General features: G+C 36.5%; 2 protein-coding genes across 2 annotated transcripts; both read left to right on the forward strand.

Moving 5' to 3' along the window:
• Positions 1 to 299: 299 nt before the first annotated feature.
• LOC108228171 (protein SUPPRESSOR OF GENE SILENCING 3) lies at positions 300 to 8,848 on the forward strand. The gene is made up of 6 exons (XM_017403683.2): positions 300 to 440; positions 5,223 to 6,267; positions 6,419 to 6,713; positions 6,815 to 7,059; positions 7,719 to 7,876; positions 8,416 to 8,848. Exons 2-6 carry the CDS (start codon positions 5,230 to 5,232, stop codon positions 8,630 to 8,632), a joined length of 1,953 nt encoding a protein of 650 aa, XP_017259172.1. The 5' UTR covers positions 300 to 440; positions 5,223 to 5,229; the 3' UTR covers positions 8,633 to 8,848.
• Positions 8,849 to 9,451: 603 nt separating this feature from the next.
• On the forward strand, positions 9,452 to 17,386 carry LOC108224306 (protein SUPPRESSOR OF GENE SILENCING 3). The gene is made up of 6 exons (XM_017398856.2): positions 9,452 to 9,650; positions 13,692 to 14,736; positions 14,896 to 15,190; positions 15,291 to 15,535; positions 16,194 to 16,351; positions 16,896 to 17,386. Exons 2-6 carry the CDS (start codon positions 13,699 to 13,701, stop codon positions 17,110 to 17,112), a joined length of 1,953 nt encoding a protein of 650 aa, XP_017254345.2. The 5' UTR covers positions 9,452 to 9,650; positions 13,692 to 13,698; the 3' UTR covers positions 17,113 to 17,386.
• The last annotated feature ends 190 nt before the right edge of the window (positions 17,387 to 17,576 follow it).

Raw genomic sequence — 17,576 nt, forward strand, 5'->3', positions numbered from 1 at the left:
AGCTGGAATTCAAGAAATGCATGATCATATTGTCAGTAATGTTTTAGCCACTAATAAAAACTATACTGGATATATCAAATAATTCGCATAAAAAACCTTAAATTTTCGATCTATTACTAATAAAGGAATTAGAATTAATTGAAAAGAATATACACCAAAATATACTAACAAAACAAATGTTTATTTACATCTCAAGAAAACACGGTTTCATACCTCGAATTCAAAAATCTGGTACACGTGGCGTAATGTGATTGGAACAACTTCACCATGCTCTCTCTAACTTATTTCTTTCAATCTCTCTCTCAGTTAGGGTTCAAGCTTAAATCAGATCGCCATGACGCCGCCGGCAACGGCCGCCGACGCCGCTGGTGGACGACAAAAACAACAGCGTACTGAACCGGCGGCCCAGATATCCGTTCTTCACCAAAGCCGAACCGCTGGTACTCCCTCTATACACAATTATGTTTACTTTGTAATGATTGTTTTATTGTTGATTATGCTTGTGAATGATTGATGAAGTGACTAATATGCCTGGTTTATGAAACTTTGAGTATAGGATTAGGGTTTATTAGTAGGAAAAAGTGAATTTTATCATAAAGCTTAGTATGGAGAAATTATGATCAGGAAGAATTTCGATGATGTTTATGAATTTTATGCTCTCTTGTTATTTAGGCTCGTAATGATGGAATAAATTAAGTGCTTACTTGATTGGTCGAGTGCATAAATAGTGGTTTTCAGATGGAAAGGAAGAGTGTTTGTTGTGAAGCCCCGTAATAGCCTAATAGGTTATAGGGGTTTGTTATTGCGTGTGCATGTAGTTGCGCACTAGGTCTAAATAGCATTGTTGTATGTCCTTTTGTGTGATAAGGACTTCAATATACAGGCTGTTTGTTGTTGGGAGTTCTCTTCACAGCGATTGTGAGTTTTTGGAGACAAGACTAGTTCAACTGGATTTTGATATGAACAGTGTGTTTAAGGCGCATATTGTAAAAAAGCGCAAGACCCAAATTTGAGGCATGACTCGCGAAGCTCCATTAATCGCGCGCCTTTTGGCCAAAAAAATAATTACTCAAGGATTTAACAAATAAGTAATACTGAACATAGTCTTAACATTTTAACATAACAAAGAGCATGAATAACATGATAAAAGTGCCAATAATACAGCCTTAATCAATGAAGTTCTCTAATTTGGAAGCTGTGGTGTTATCTGAGCTCAATCTTCGGCCTCTCAAATTCTCTTTTTTCTTCTTCCTCTTCATCATCTTCAACTTGTAGACTTGATGTTGAGAGAATAAGAGTTGAGCGGCTGAGATTCGAGAGATGAAATCCTAAAGTGGGCGTTTTCTCCTTTTACCCTTTTAAGGGTATTATTGTCTTTTTATATTATGAGCGCCTTTTTTGCAATTCTTAGCGCCTTTAGTGCCTTTTGGACAATTTCAGAATCGCGCTAAAGCGCACATTTTTTAACAAGAGATCTTGCGCCTAATCGCGCGATTAAGTGCGCCATTAACAACACTGGATATGAACCATAAATTGGACTTGTCTGTCCAGTTGTGCACCTTACTATATCTGAATTTTTTTGTTATATATATGTAATTTATCACATTTAAGTCAAAAGTAACTTTTTTAAATGGCCCAAATGACTCCCACAATTGGACTACTTTACCTTTGTGAACAAGTTATGTGAATATATATGGGAAAATTTGGGGAAAAAAAGGAAAAAGTATGCATGGCAAGTTTCTTTATTAGTTTAATATGTTTAAAATTTATGGTGTTTGATTTACAAGAATTAGATGTGTTGTTTCTTCTTTTGTAAAAACATATATTAAACTCACCAAGGTGTCTCAACTTAGGAATGTTTATAAATGTTAAAATGTTTTGTTCTTTTGTTGATCAGTCTTGTCATGATGGGATAACTTAAGTGCGTACTTGACTGTTCAAGAGCATAAATGGTGGTTTTCAGTAGGAAAGAGGGAGTGATTGTTGTGAAGCTCCGTAATAGCCTAATAGGTGATAGGGGATTGTTATGCGTGTGCATGTAATTGTCACACTAGGTCTAAATAACAACGTTGTTTGTATGTTCCTTTCGTGTGTGATAAGGACTTCAATATATTGGCTTTTTGCTGTTGGTAGTTTTGTTTATGGTGTTTGTAAATTTTGGGAGACAAGACTAGTTCAGCCGAATTTTGATATGAACTATAAGTTGGACTTGTGTTATTAATTGGTCGGGTTTTGTTAGGAGTATTGTTAGACGTTTTCCTGTTGTGCATCTCACTATATCTTGGAATGTGTAACCTTTGCAAACATGTTTTGTGAATAAACATAGAAAATTTGGGAAAAAAGGAAAAAAAAATATGTGGCAAGTTTCTTTATTAGATTAATCAAGTATAAATTTTGCATCGTGTCTTCTTATGTAGAAATAAATATTCATACTCACCAAGGAGTCTCAACTTAGGATTTGCATGTACAAGTATATATGGGCTAAATTAATATTAGCATATTAAAGACAAGACAAAACTCTATATTGTACTAACACCACGTTACTAATTACTAATATAGTTAAAGCAACAATGGCAAACGTGGTTGTCTCCTTAGTCCTCTGCATGATTTCATTGACAATGAACAATCCCTCCAAAATGTAGTTGTCAAAGAAGTTGCAGTGTCTAAGCCCAACAAGTCTTCTTCGGGGATTCTTTGAAACGCACAATGAGTGAATGAAGACGGGGCTTTTTTTTTTTTTTTTTTTTGAAAATGAGAATGAATCTCAACAATATGAACCGGCAGTTCACCGTGATAATTCTTTCATTCAAGAAAGCTTATTATCTAACCGTCGGACATACAAGATGACCGGGGAAATTTAGACAATAAAACTTTAATGTCTGAAAAGAAAAACCAAGACGGGGCTTTTTTAAAATGCACATTGAGTGGGTGATTGGGGGAAGGGGGCCTGAACGCTTGATATGTTCAAGGCTTGTATACTGAGGGATTTCATGGGTTTTGACTTGAATTTATTCATTATGCGTTGCGTTTTAGGGAATTCCTAGATGGTTGTGGAGAAGACTTGTGGTACTCTGACCCCACATCTTTTTCGACAATGTCGTATTGAAGGGGTTGTCCATTGTCATTGGACTTGACAACTGCATTTGTGCCATTGCGACTTTAATAGTATACTAATAACTAGTAACAAGTAATGCGGTGTTTGTAAAACTTAATCTAGTTAATAAAGAAACTTGTGCATTTTTTATCCAATTTTCCCAAATATATATTCACAAGACCTGTTCGCAAAAGGTAACAGATTCCAATTTTAGGGGCTGTTTCGTATATTTTTGAAAAAGTTGACTTTGGCTTATATGTGATAAGTGATATATATGGAAGGTAGAAAATGAAAGTGAATTGTTACTACCTAGCAAACCATATTTGGATACAGTGAAAGTGAAACTGAGATGTAGTAATCTACATTATTACTCATACATTCCCATTTCCATGCTGAAGAATTCCTTTGATGTTCGTATAGAGTGAATTTAGAGTGATAATTAATGTTGGAAGTTTAATTTGAAACACAAAACGTAATACCTGCATCTTAAAACAAAACTTAACAAAAAAGAAACCCGAAAAAAGAAAAAGTAAAATATATAGTCTAAATCTTTTCCACAAAAGCCCAGAAATACCAAATCCAGGCCCACCGGATATTAAAAAAATTATACACCTAATAACAATTTTTTCAAGTGTTGAGTCCTCACGCCCCTTGTTTTCACTCCCCGGTCATACTTATTTCACCCCCTCTCTCTGAAATACCCCCCCCCCCCCCCCCCCACACACACACACAAAACCCTCGCTAAGAAACTCGTCTCATCTCTATCAATCATCTTCAGGTACATTTATTGCTCTATCTCCTCGATTATCTCACTGCGATTTTGTATCTCTGCGAGCTTTAGTTGATTTATCGATTCTTTTTAAGGATTTAGAGCCTAGTCTATGTGTACAATTGTGGTTTTTTGTGTTGTGATATGTTTATATGTATTTTTTGTTGATTAAATTGATTTAGGGCTTTTGTTTGTTAGGGTTTTATTACGGTAAGGGGTTTGGTATGTGTTTGGGCTAGGTTTAGCGACTTTTTGGGGGTTTAATGCTTAGTCCATGTTTTCATTTGTTTTTTTTTTGTTTTTTTTTAGTTATTTATTTGAGTATTTTGTTGATTAAATTGATTTAGGGCTCGTCTTTGTTAGGGTTTTAGTGTGCTAAGGTGTTTTGTATGTGTTTGTATTGTTTTTGGGAGTAAAATGTATGTATACACCATATATACTTGTTTAATGTTTTCGATTCTTTCTGTGTATTCTTTAGTTTGTTTTCGGTGTTCGAATATTATTTTTTGTGATTTCAGGGGTTTTAAGCCCAATCTATGTGTATATTTGTGTTTTAATTGTTTTTTAGGTGTTTATATACATGTTTTGTTGATTAAAAGGCTTTATAGTTTATATTTGTCAGACTTATAATCATGTAAGTAGTTTTTTTATGTGTTTTTAGTTTCTCGCACGTCAAAAGTGTAAATACGAATTTACGATCTTGACTTCTTTGATGTAATTGTGTGCGCTGTTATATTTACTTATATTAGCTTATGTCTTTTCTGGTATTTGAACTTGTTTTTGTGATTCAAGGGGTTCTAATCTTGATCAGTGCGTGCATTTGTGTTTTGCCTGCTTATTTAAATGTTTTAAAGTGTTTTAATGATAAAATTACTTTGGGCCTTATAATTTGGGCTTGCAAATGTTCTTTTAGTGTGGGTGTGTTTTTGTTGTTAGCTCCTGTGGGATTTATGTTCTTGTTTTATATATCCACTATATTTCCTGTGCTCTTATATTTCCTATATTGTATCGGTTTGTGTTATTGTACTTTGTTTAAGCTTAATTTATGTGAACAGTTGTAGTTTTAATTGTTTATTTAGATGTTTTGATGTTCAAAGTATGAATTGGTCCGTAGTTCATGTGTGCTGATAATTAGCCTTTTATTTTTGGTACATGTCCTATGTATTGAATTTTTTGTTTTAACTTGTCACTCTGTGTTTATATTATTGTAATATTTGTTATATGCTAAATGTGTATCAAATTTTCGTGTAATATACATTAATGACTGATGTACCATGATACCACTTTTACGAGTTGTGATTTCTGTCACAACATGTTTTTTTAAATGATATTTTTCTTTCGAAACTGTGTTTGCGCCAGTTAAAGTATGAGTTCGAGAAGAGGGGGCGGATCTGGTGCAAGACTACCTGCTGCTGGTGGAACTGGTAAAGCGAAAGGCAAAAATGTTTCCCAAGTTTCTGATAGTTGGGCCGATCCAGTAGCTGATTGGGTGTCAGATATAAGTCTCGATTCTGAACAAGATGGAGGCTGGAAGGAGGTTGCGAGAAAGCCCCGAAAAAATTCTGTTGGAAATGTGGGGAGTGTGTATCCAGGGACAAAAGTATCAGGTAATCCCTGGACAGGGTCTAAGGGGACTTCAAATGCATGGACAGGACCTAAGCAGCCCGCCAATGCCTGGGTGGGGAAGGGTTCTGTGAATGCCTTTGCAGCACCAGCAGGTAACAATAAATGGCCTTCTGCTGGCAGAGGAGTTTGGAACCAGTCATCCTCAATAGTGTATGAGAACATTTATGATGAACCAGCTGTTATTCCTCCTCCTCTTGAGAATGGATGGCAATGGCGTAATAACACATCTCAGGTAGCAAATTTTGGTAATGTATCTGCTTCAAACCCTGCCGATGCTACGTATGACGAGGAGGAAGAGAGACATGATGATAATGACGGTGACGAAGATGATTTTAATACTGAAGATATATATGACTCGGAAGAATATGACTCTGATGAAAGCCAGAAGAGTCACGAAACTCTCAAGAAAACCTCATCGCTCAAGGGTTTTTTCAAAACCCTAGATGAGATGAATATAGAGGAAACTAGTGAACCTGGTAGGGAGTGGCACTGCCCAGCCTGTGCTGGTGGACCTGGTGCTATTGACTGGTATCGTGGACTGCAGGCCTTGACGACCCATGCTAAAACTAAAGGCAAAAGAAGGGCAAAGGCCCACAGGCTACTTGCCCAACTCTTGGATGAGGAGCTGCGTTTGAGGGGAGCTTCCGTGATCCCTGCTGGCGAAGCGTTTGGCAAGTGGAAAGGTTTGAACGAAAACGTTGTAAGAGACAGGAAAATAGTTTGGCCTCCAATGGTGATGATCATGAACACACAATTGGACCAAGATGACAATGGAAAGGTAAATTTCTATTTATATGCTATTACATAATGCACCCTTGATTTTTAGAGTGACGAATCTAGCTTTCCAAGCTGACGAGCATACGATGATCAAACTTTCTTCATGTGCTGTTCCTTTGGCCTTACCTCTTTACTTACTATTGCATTTTCAGTGGCTTGGCATGGGAAACGCTGAGCTTCTTGAGTACTTCAATGCTTATGAAGCCGTGAAGTCCCGGCATTCTTATGGCCCGCAAGGGCATCGAGGTATCAGTGTCCTGATCTTTGAGGGCTCCGCTGTTGGTTTTTTGGAGGCTGAGCGATTAAGCAAGCATTTCGAGGAGGAAGGAACGAATCGTGAAGCTTGGGCTCGTCGTCAGAAGTTGTTTCTTCCTGGCGGGCAGCGTTTGCTGTATGGTTATTTGGCAGAGAAAGGAGATATTGATCATTTTAACCAGCATGCGCACGGTACAATATTTTTTTAACATTATTTGTGTTAAAAGTACCAATTCCCTCACTTTCCTTCCTTCTTTTCATAAAAGTTTATATTGTTTATCTTTGTTGGCTAGGCAAAACCAAACTGAAATTTGAATTGAGGTCCTACGAAGAGATGGTTGTCAATCCGATGAAGCAGATGAATGAGGACAATCATCTCCTCAACTACTACAAGAAAAGAGCTCTCGAGGAGATTAAACAGGCCAAAGTATATCATGATTCGTTTGCTGCTGTGTCTGACAAATTGCGCAAGACCCAGGAAGAGAATCGCATAGTGCGACAAATGACAAAAGTGCATCATGAGGAAAACAAGGAGAAGGTAATGAGTGATCCTTTGCAATACATAGTGAAAAACTGAAAATATTTTTATGGCTGTTATGGAGTGTGTACAAAGCTGCCTCGCGATTCACTAAAATTTTGTCACCTGTTCGTAATACTTGTTTTCTTAATTATAAAGTTTATTCATTGAACAAGTCATCTTAAGTTCTATGTGATATATTCTTGTTATTGCTCACCTACTATCTCGACAGACATTGTATTTGTCTGCACTTCTTGATAATTTTTGAGTACTTCAGTTCTTGGAGGCACATCCGTAGCTTGTTCAGTTTTTGGAGAGTAGTAATAGTACGACATCTTTTTAGACTCCAATCTCCATTATAAATTATGGACTATCTAATTTTATGTATTTGTTTGAATTATCTAGTGATTCGGTGACAGTTATCAGTATACATATTATTCTTTACTTTTGTAATGTTTCCTTTCCCCAATTTTCTGTCACATTTGTAGTTGTCAGCTTCAGTTTTCTGATTGATCCTAGTTTGTTATGTGACAATTCTAGTTGTCAGGTCCATTTTCTAACTGTTCCCAGCTTGTTATGTCATAGTTGTAGTTTTCAGCTTCATTTTACATTGCTGGCAATGAATCTTTTTTAGCTTCTTGGTGCATTTCTAACTGGTGTTGGGAATTGCAATTTTTTAGATGGACTACCAAGAAGAATTTTATAAAGAGCAAATCAAGCTTATCCACGAAGCCCGCATTGAGGAGGAGGAGAAATTCGAGAAGATACAGCAGGAGAAACGGCATCAGATGAAGATTTATATGGAGAAACCCTCTTCAGCAGAGGACCGCCAATTCAGGTAAGATGCAAATAGTATATTGGAGGCGTTACTCGTGTTTATGCCTTATCCGCATGTTCTTTCTCTGTGATGTAAAAAATCTTCAGTTTACATATAATGCCGGTATTATAACCGTTTCTGCATGATGGGGATGCTAGTAAACCCTTCTCTCGGCTTTGTTTGCCTTTCGGTTGTAGATTGATTGCATTTCTGAATTGTGTTGCCGGTTTTGCTTACAAAGTTTAAGTCAGTATGTAGTCATCTTCTTTTCACTGATTCTTTAATGTACTATTTATGATTTGCATCTTGTGTAACCTCTTTTTACGGAGCTTGTAAGCCCTTTTTACTCTTTTTTCTTGTGATGCAATTTATATCAATCGCCTTACTGCTAGAGCTCGTGCTAAATATGTAGGGTGCTAGTAGCTTTGCGAATAAAAAGGATATTGTTAAGTTTTCACTTCACAGATATATTGGTTTTTTTTGCTGTCCCGATTTGTAGTGATAATTAGTTACATTCCTTGTGTTTATTCCTTCTTCTCTTTTTTGGGTTCTTGAAATAGGATCAACAAGGGAGCTACGTTGATTTTGTCTCAGCAGAAAGAGATGGACAATTTTGCTGAAGAAAGGGACAAACTTCTTAATAATCTTGAAACGAGGAAGGCCGAGTTGAAGCGGCAACGCTTCGAGGAAGATGTAAGGCTTGAGAAGAAGTTTGATGCAGACTTAAGTCAGCTGATGGAGAGATACACTAGAGGGAATGCACCAGATATGTCCTGAGGAGAGAGGGGTCTGACAGGATGCATCAGTAGAACTTGTTCTAAATTTAATGCATTTCAGGATTCATAAAACTAGGAAATTTTGGACTTATGACATGAAGCTTGAGGCTTCCAGTCACAACTGCTCGGTAGTTGCTTGAGAGTTGAGACCCAAAACTAAGCAGCTTTTCTGAAGGTTTTTTTTAATGGTTATCTTCGAAACCCGTTATTATTTGCATTTTGGTCATCTCTATCTATCACAATTTTAAGTGGTCAGGAAAATACCGTTTAGATTTCAATTTTAAATATAAACATTCTTTAACATTCATAATATTTTTAAAGAGAAGAAAATCTCATTTGTGTTGTATTTATGCCCAATCCCATGAAAAACACTTACAAATTCTAGAAATCCTAATATTAGACTTAATGTTACAGATTAGTATTACTTCGACATAATTTTAGAAGTTCAAACAAAATAAAATTCATAAAGAATATTTCTTAAACACGTGTAGAGTTTTATTATTATGAACTCTAAAGTCATGTGATGTCTTATTTTCATGTGACACAGGAACATATTTTTAGAATAAAATATTTAAATTTTAAATTATAGTATTAATTATCATTTCTCTCTTCCCTAGCATCAACAATGCTGAATACTTTCATTTTTAAATTTAAATGAAAAAACTAGCAAGTATTAATAAAAACAAAATATGTTACATAATTTGCATCAATAAAATCCAAATTTGCAATTTTTTTTGACAAACATAGTTGATTTTAAACATTTGGAACACGTGAATGATATAACTCAATAACTAACGTTGCTGTTCAAGTCCATCTCTCTCCTCTCTCTCTATTTCACAAATCTCTCCGTCTCTCTGAAAGTTAGGGTTTAAAGTTTGAATCAGATCATGACGTCGGGGGCAACAGCCGCTGTTGGACGACAACAGCAAGGGATTATACGTATAGCTATATTCCTCTCCTCGACCGGTACTGAACCAGCGGTCCAGATCACCGATCTCCGCCCCAAAGCTGAACCGCTGGTACGCTATCTATACACAAATATGTTTACTTGTTGTGATTGTTTGTTGTTGATTATGCTTGTGAGTGATTGATGGAGTGAATTATATGCGTAGTTTATGACTCGAAACTTCGAGAATGAGATTAGTGTTTATTAGTAGGCACATGTGAGTTTTATCGTAATGCTTTGTATTAAGGAATTATGATCACGTAATATTGGAATTTCGGTGATGCTTATAAATGTTATGTTCTGTAGTTGATTGGGCTTGTCATGATGGGATAACTTAAGTGTGTACTTGATTGTGCGGAGCATAAATGGTGGTTTTCAAGCAGGAAGGAGCATAAATGGTGGTAGTAGTAGGAAAGAGAGAGTGTTTGTTGTGAAGCTCCGTAATAGCCTAATAGGTGATAGGGGATTGTTATGCGTGTGCATGTAATTGTCACACTAGGTCTAAATAACAACGTTGTTTGTATGTTCCTTTCGTGTGTGATAAGGACTTCAATATATCGGCTTTTTGTTGTTGGTAGTTTTGTTTATGGTGTTTGTGAATTTTTGGAGACAAGACTAGTTCAGCCGAATTTTGATATGAACTATAAGTTGGACTTGTGTTATTAATTGGTTGGGTTTTGGTAGGAGTACTGTTACTCTGTTAGACGTTTTCCTGTTGTGCATCTTACTATATCTTGGCATGTCTTACCTTCGCAAACATGTTTTGTAAATATACATGGAAAAATTTGGGAAAAAAAGGAAAAAATAAACATGGTGAGCTTTTTTATTAGATTAATTAAGTAAAAAATATGCGTCGTGTCTTCTTAAGTAGAAATAAATATTCACTCGCCAAGGAGTCTCAACTTAGGAGTTGTATGTACGAGTATATATGGGCTAAATTAATATTAGTGTATTAAAGACACGACAAAACTCTATATTGTATCAACACCACATTATTAGTAATATAGTTAAAACATAGTTAAAGCAGCAATGGCAAACGTGGTTGTCTCCTTTGTCCTCTGCATGATTCCCAGTGACAGTGAACAATCCCTCCAAAATGACGTTGTCAAAGAAGTTGCAGCGTCTAAGCCCAACAAGTCTTCTCTAGGGATTCTTTGAAACGCACAATGACTCAATGAAGATGGGAGTTTCTTAAGAATGCACAATGAGTGGGTGATTGAGGGATGGGTGCCTGAACCCTCGATCTGTCCAAGACTTGTCCTGAAGACTGAGGGATTTCATGGGTTCTGACCTGAATTTATAACTCCCATTCATTATGCATTTGCGTTTCAGAGAAGTCCTAGATGGTTGTGGGGAAGAGTTGTCGTACTCAGACCCCACATCTTCTTCGACAACGTTGTTTTAAAGGGGTTGTCCATTGTCATTGGAATTGACAGCTGCATTCATGCCATTGCGACTTTAATAGTATTACTAGTAACTAGTAATAAGAAATGTGGTGTTTGTAAAATATAAGGTTTAGTGGTTTAGCCTTGTCTTAATACTAAAACTAATCTAAGCCCTGACTGTATTTTTATATATATTGTACATAACCTTCAAGTTGAGACTCCTCAGCAACTGTTGAATAATTTTTTCTCGAAAAACATCAGATTTAATTATTGGGAGTCCAAAACTATTCATTTCCAACTCTCTTTTTTTTGCTAAATTATTCATTTCCAACTTAATCTAGTTCATAAAGAACTTGTGCCCCCCCCCCCCCCCCCCCCACCCCTATTTTCCCAAATATATATTAGCAAGGAGTGTTCGCAAAAGGTAACAGATTCCTGTTTTAGGGGCTGTTTCATATTTTTTTTTTTGAAATGGTTGACTTTGGCTTATATGTGATAAGTGACATAAATGGATAGTAGAAAATGAAAGTGAATTGTTATTACCTAGCAAACCATATTTGGATACAGTGAAACTGAGATGTAGTAATATAAATTATACTCATATGCCCATTTCCATGCTGAAGAATTCCTTTGATGTTTGTATAGAGTGAATTGAGAGTGATAATTAGTGTTGGAAGTTAAATTTGGGCCCAAAACGTAATACCTGCATGATAAAAGAAAGCGTAAAAAATATCGTCTAAATCTTTCCCACAAAAGCCCAGAAATACCAAATCCAGGCCCACCGGATTTTAAAAAAATTATATACCTAATAAAATTTTCAAGTGTTGAGTCCTCACGCCCTTGTTTTCACTCCCCGGTCATACTTATTTCATCCCCCCCACCCCTCTCTCTCTCTCTCAACCCCCCCCCCCCCCCCCCCCTCTAGACACACACAAAACCCTCGCTTAGAAACTCGTTATATCTCTCTTAATCATCTTCAGGTACATTTATTGCTCTATCTCCTCGATTATCTCACGGAGATCTTGTTTCAAAGCTTCGATTCTTTTGTCTGGTTGTATCTCTACATGCTTTAGCTTGATTTATCGATTTTTTTACGGATTTAAAGCCTAGTCTATGTGTCCATTTGTGGTTTTTTGTGTTTGTTATCTGTTTATATGCGTATTTTTGTTGATTAAATTGATTTATGCCTTGTGTTTGTTAGGGTTTTAGTACGGTATGCCGTTTTGTATGTGTTTGTGCTTGTTTTAGCGACTTTTTAGGGGTTTAGTGCTTAATTCATGTGTTCATTTGTGTTTTTTAGTTATTCATATGCGTATTTTGTTGATTACATTGATTTAGGGCTCGTGTTTGTTAGGGTTTTAATACACTAAGGTGTTTTGTATGTGTTTGTACTGTTTTTGGGAGTAAAACTTATGTATACACCATATATACTTGTTTATGTTTTTGATGTTGTTTTCTGTGTATTCTATAGTATTTTTTTTCGGTGTTTGAACATTATTTTTTGTGATTTCAGGGGTGTTAAGCTCAATCTATGTGTATATCTGTTTTTTTAATTGTTTTTTAGGTGTTTAAATTCATGTTTTGTTGATTAAAAGGCTTTAGAGTTCATATTTGTTAGACTTATTATACTGTAAGTTGTTTTTTATGTGTTCTTATGGTTATTGTTGCTGCAAATGTTTTTCTTGCATGTCAAAAGTGTATATACGAATTTACGATCTTGACTTGTTTGATGTAATTGTGTGCGCTGTTATATTTACTTATATTAGCTTATGTGTTTTTTGGTATTTTGAACTTGTTTTTGTGATTCAAGGGGTTTTAATCTTGATCTATGTGTGCAGTTGTATTTTTGCCTGTTTATTTTCATGTTTTAAAGTTTTTTAATAATAAAATAACTTTGGGCCTTATAAAATGTTCCTTTAGTGTGTGTTTTTGTTGTTGCTATTGTTATATCCCCATGTGTATGTATATATGACAATCTTAGCTCCTGTGGGATTTTTGTTCTTGTTCTATATATCTACTATATTTCCGTGCTTTTATATTTTCCTATATTGTATCGGTTTGTGTTGTTGTACTGTTTTAAGCTTAATCTATGTGATCAATTGTTGTTTTTTATTGTTTAGTTAGATGTTTTGATGATCAGAACACTTTAAGATGAATATTTGGTTTGGTTTCAAACTTGAAAGTGTTTTTTATGTGTCTATATGCTTGTCATTTTTAAATGATAACCATAAATGAGGTCTTTGTTGAACAAACATAAAGGACATTGTTAGCCTTTGTGGAATTTTGTGTTTTCCCCAGTTGAGTTAAAAAAAATTTGCATGCAGAACACTTATACATATATTCCTTGATTTTCACTTATGTTTGTCCCTGAGTTTCTGCTATATGTGTTAGTAGAAGGGTATCAAATCTTCATTATTTTTTTCTGTAAGATATTTTCCTTTAGACATGGATGTTCAAAGTATGAAGTGGTCCGTGGTCCATGTGTGCTGATAATTAGCCTTTTACTTTTGGTACTAGTCCTATGTTTTGGATTATTATTTTTTTAACTTGTCACTTTGTGTTTATACTTTATATTATTGTAATATTTGTTATATGCTAAATGTGTATCATAATTTGTGTAAATATACATTACTGACTGATGTCCCATGATCCCACTTTTACGAGTTGAGATTTCTGTCACAACATGTTTTTTTAATGATATTTTGCTTTCGAAACTGTGTTTGGACCAGTTAAAGTATGAGTTCGAGAAGAGGGGGCGGATCTGGTGCAAGACTACCTGCTGCTGGTGGAACTGGTAAAGCGAAAGGCAAAAATGTTTCCCAAGTTTCTGATAGTTGGGCCGATCCAGTAGCTGATTGGGTGTCAGATATAAGTCTCGATTCTGAACAAGATGGAGGCTGGAGGGAGGTTGCGAGAAAGCCCCGAAAAAATTCTGTTGGAAATGTGGGGAGTCTGTATCCAGGGACAAAAGTATCAGGTAATCCCTGGACTGGGTCTAAGGGGACTTCAAATGCATGGACAGGACCTAAGCAGCCCGCCAATGCCTGGGCGGGGAAGGGTTCTGTGAATGCCTTTGCAGCACCAGCAGGTAACAATAAATGGCCTTCTGCTGGCAGAGGAGTTTGGAACCAGTCATCCTCAATAGTGTATGAGAACATCTATGATCAACCAGCTGTTATTCCTCCTCCTCTTGAGGATGGATGGCAATGGCGTAATAACACATCTCAGGTAGCAAATTCTGGTAATGTATCTGCTTCAAACCCTGCCGATGCTACGTATGACGAGGAGGAAGAGAGACATGATGATAACGACGGTGACGAAGATGATTTTAATACTGAAGATATATATGACTCGGAAGAATATGACTCGGATGAAAGCCAGAAGAGTCACGAAACTCTCAAGAAGACCTCATCGCTCAAGGGTTTTTTCAAAACCCTAGATGAGATGAATATAGAGGAAATTAGTGAACCTGGTAGGGAGTGGCACTGCCCAGCCTGTGCTGGTGGACCTGGTGCTATTGACTGGTATCGTGGACTGCAGGCCTTGACGACCCATGCTAAAACTAAAGGCAAAAGAAGGGCAAAAGCCCACAGGCTACTTGCCCAACTCTTGGGTGAGGAGCTGCGTTTGAGGGGAGCTTCCGTGATCCCTGCTGGTGAAGCGTTTGGCAAGTGGAAAGGTTTGAACGAAAACGTTGTAAGAGACAGGAAAATAGTTTGGCCTCCAATGGTGATGGTCATGAACACACAATTGGACCAAGATGACAACGGAAAGGTAAATTTCTTTTTATATGCTATTATATAATGCACCCTTGATTTTTAGAGTGACGAATCTAGCTTTCCACGGGAATGCTGACGAGCATATGTTAATCAAACCTTTCTTCATCTGCTGTTCCTTGGGCCTTACCTTTTAATTCACTTTTTGCATTTTCAGTGGCTTGGCATGGGAAATGCTGAGCTTCTCGAGTACTTCAATGCTTATGAAGCCGTGAAGTCCCGGCATTCTTATGGGCCGCAAGGGCATCGAGGTATCAGTGTCCTGATCTTTGAGGCCTTCGCTGTTGGTTTTTTGGAGGCTGAGCGATTAAGCAAGCATTTCGAGGAGGAAGGAACAAATCGTGAAACTTGGGCTCGTCGTCAGAAGTTGTTTCTTCCTGGCGGGCAGCGTTTGCTGTATGGTTATTTGGCAGAAAAAGGAGATATTGATTATTTTAACCAGCATTCGCACGGTACAATATTTTTTACCATTATTTGTGTTAAAAGTACCAATTCCCTCACTTTCCTCCTTTATTTTCTTAAAAGTTTATATTATTTATCTTTGTTGGGTAGGCAAAACCAAACTGAAATTTGAATTGAGGTCCTATGAAGAGATGGTTGTCAATCCAATGAGGCAGATGAATGAGGACAATCATCTCCTCAACTACTACAAGAAAAGAGCTCTCGAGGAGAGTAAACAGGCCAAAGTATATCATGATTCGTTTTCTGCTGTGTCTGACAAATTGCGCAAGACCCAGGAAGAGAATCGCATAGTGCGACAAATGACAAAAGCGCATCATGAGGAAAACAGGGAGAAGGTAATGAGTGATCCTTTCTGATAAATAGTGAAAAACTGAAAATATTTATATGGCTTTATGGAGTGTGTACAAAGCTGCCTCACGATTCACTTAAATATTGTGTCACCTGTTCGTAATACTTGTTTTCTTAATTATAAAGTTTATTCTTTGAACAAGTCATCTTAAGTTCTATATGATATATTCTTGTTATTGTTCAACTACTATCTCGACAGACATTGTATTTATCTGCACTTCTTGTTAATTTTTGTGTACTTGGAGGCACATCCTTAGCTTGTTCAGTTTTCGGAGAGTAGTAATAGTACGACATCTCTTTAGACTCCAATCTCCATTATGAATTATAGACTATCTATTTTTACATATTTGTTTGTATTATCAAGTTATTCGGTGACAGTTATCAGTATACATATTATTCTTTACTTTTGAAATGTTTCCTTTCCTCAATTTTCTGTCACATTTGTAGTTGTCAGCTTCTGTTTTCTGATTGATCCTAGTTTGTTATGTGACATTTCTAGTTGTCAGGTCCATTTTCTAACTGTTCCCAGCTTGTTATGTCACAGTTGTATTTTTCAGCTTCATTTTTCATTGTTGGCAATGAATCTTTTTTAGCTTCTTGGTGCATTTCTAACTGGTGTTGGGAATTGCAATTTTATTTTTTTAGATGGACTACCAAGAAGAATTTTATAAAGAGCAAATCAAGCTTATCCATGAAGCCCGCGTTGAGGAGGAGGAGAAATTCGAGAAGATACAGCAGGAGAAACGGCATCAGATGAAGATTTATATGGAGAAACCCTCTTTAGCAGAGGACCGCCAATTCAGGTAAGATGCAAATAGTATATTGGAGGTGTTACTCATGTTTATGCTTTATCCGCATGTTCTTTTTCTGTGATGTAAAAAATCTTCTGTTTACATATAATGCCGATAATAACAGTTTCTGCATGATGGGGATGCTAGTAAACGCTTCTCTCGGCTTTGTTTGTCTTTCAGTTGTAGATTGATTGCTTTTCTAAATTGTGTTGCCGGTTTTGCTTACAAAGTATTAGTCAGTATGTAGTCATATTCTTTCTCACTGATTCTTTAGTGTATTATTTATGATTTGCATCATGTCCTCTTTTTACGGAGCTTGTAAGCCCTTTTTGCTCTTTTTTTTTTCTTGTGATGCAATTTATATCAATCGCCTTACTGCTAGAGCTCGTGCTAAATATCTTGTGTGCTAGTTGCTTTGTGAATTTACAAGGAAAAGGATATTGTTAAGTTTTCCCTTTAAAGATATGTTTGTTATTTTGCTGTCCCGATTTGTAGTGATCATTAGTTACATTCCTTGTGTTTATACCTTCTTTTCTTTTTCGGGCTCTTAAAATAGGATCGACAAGGGAGCTTCATTGATTTTGTCTCAGCAGAAAGAGATGGACAACTTTGCTGAAGAAAGGGACAAGCTTCTTAATAATCTGGAACTGAGGAAGGCCGAGTTGGCGAGGCTCCGTTTCCAGGAGGATATAAGCCTAGAGAAGGAGTTTAATGCACAGTTAACTTGGTTGATGGAAAAATACTCCAGAGGGAAATCACCAGATATGTCCTGAGGAGAGAAAGGACTCTGAGAGATGCCCCAGCGGAACTTGTTCTAAATTTAATGCATTTTTAGATTCATAAAACTGAGAAACTTTTGGTGAAACTTTTGGTGAAACTTATGACATGAAGCTTTAGGCTTGCTATCACAGCTGCTTGGCACTACCTGAGACCCAGAACTTAGCAATTACAAAAAGCAAGTTTCAATTTGCTTTTAGCGAATCTCTGATGAATTTTGTTTAAAATGGTTTTCTTTGAAAAAACCCATTATTATTGTTGCTGTTTAAATGCTGTTTTTTTTTTGTTGGTCTTGCATTGACTGTTTTATGTTTGTTACATTTGAGTTGACCATGGGATGATCTCAGTGACTTCAGGTTTTAGGCTTACACATTGCATAGGCTTCTGCGACCCGTCACAATATCTAGCTTTATTTTTTCCCGCCCTGATATTTTGGATCGTCTTCTTAATGCTGCCTTAG

The sequence above is a fragment of the Daucus carota genome, chromosome 6 (genome assembly GCF_001625215.2).
Source record: "Daucus carota subsp. sativus chromosome 6, DH1 v3.0, whole genome shotgun sequence".
Lineage (NCBI taxonomy): Eukaryota > Viridiplantae > Streptophyta > Magnoliopsida > Apiales > Apiaceae > Daucus > Daucus carota.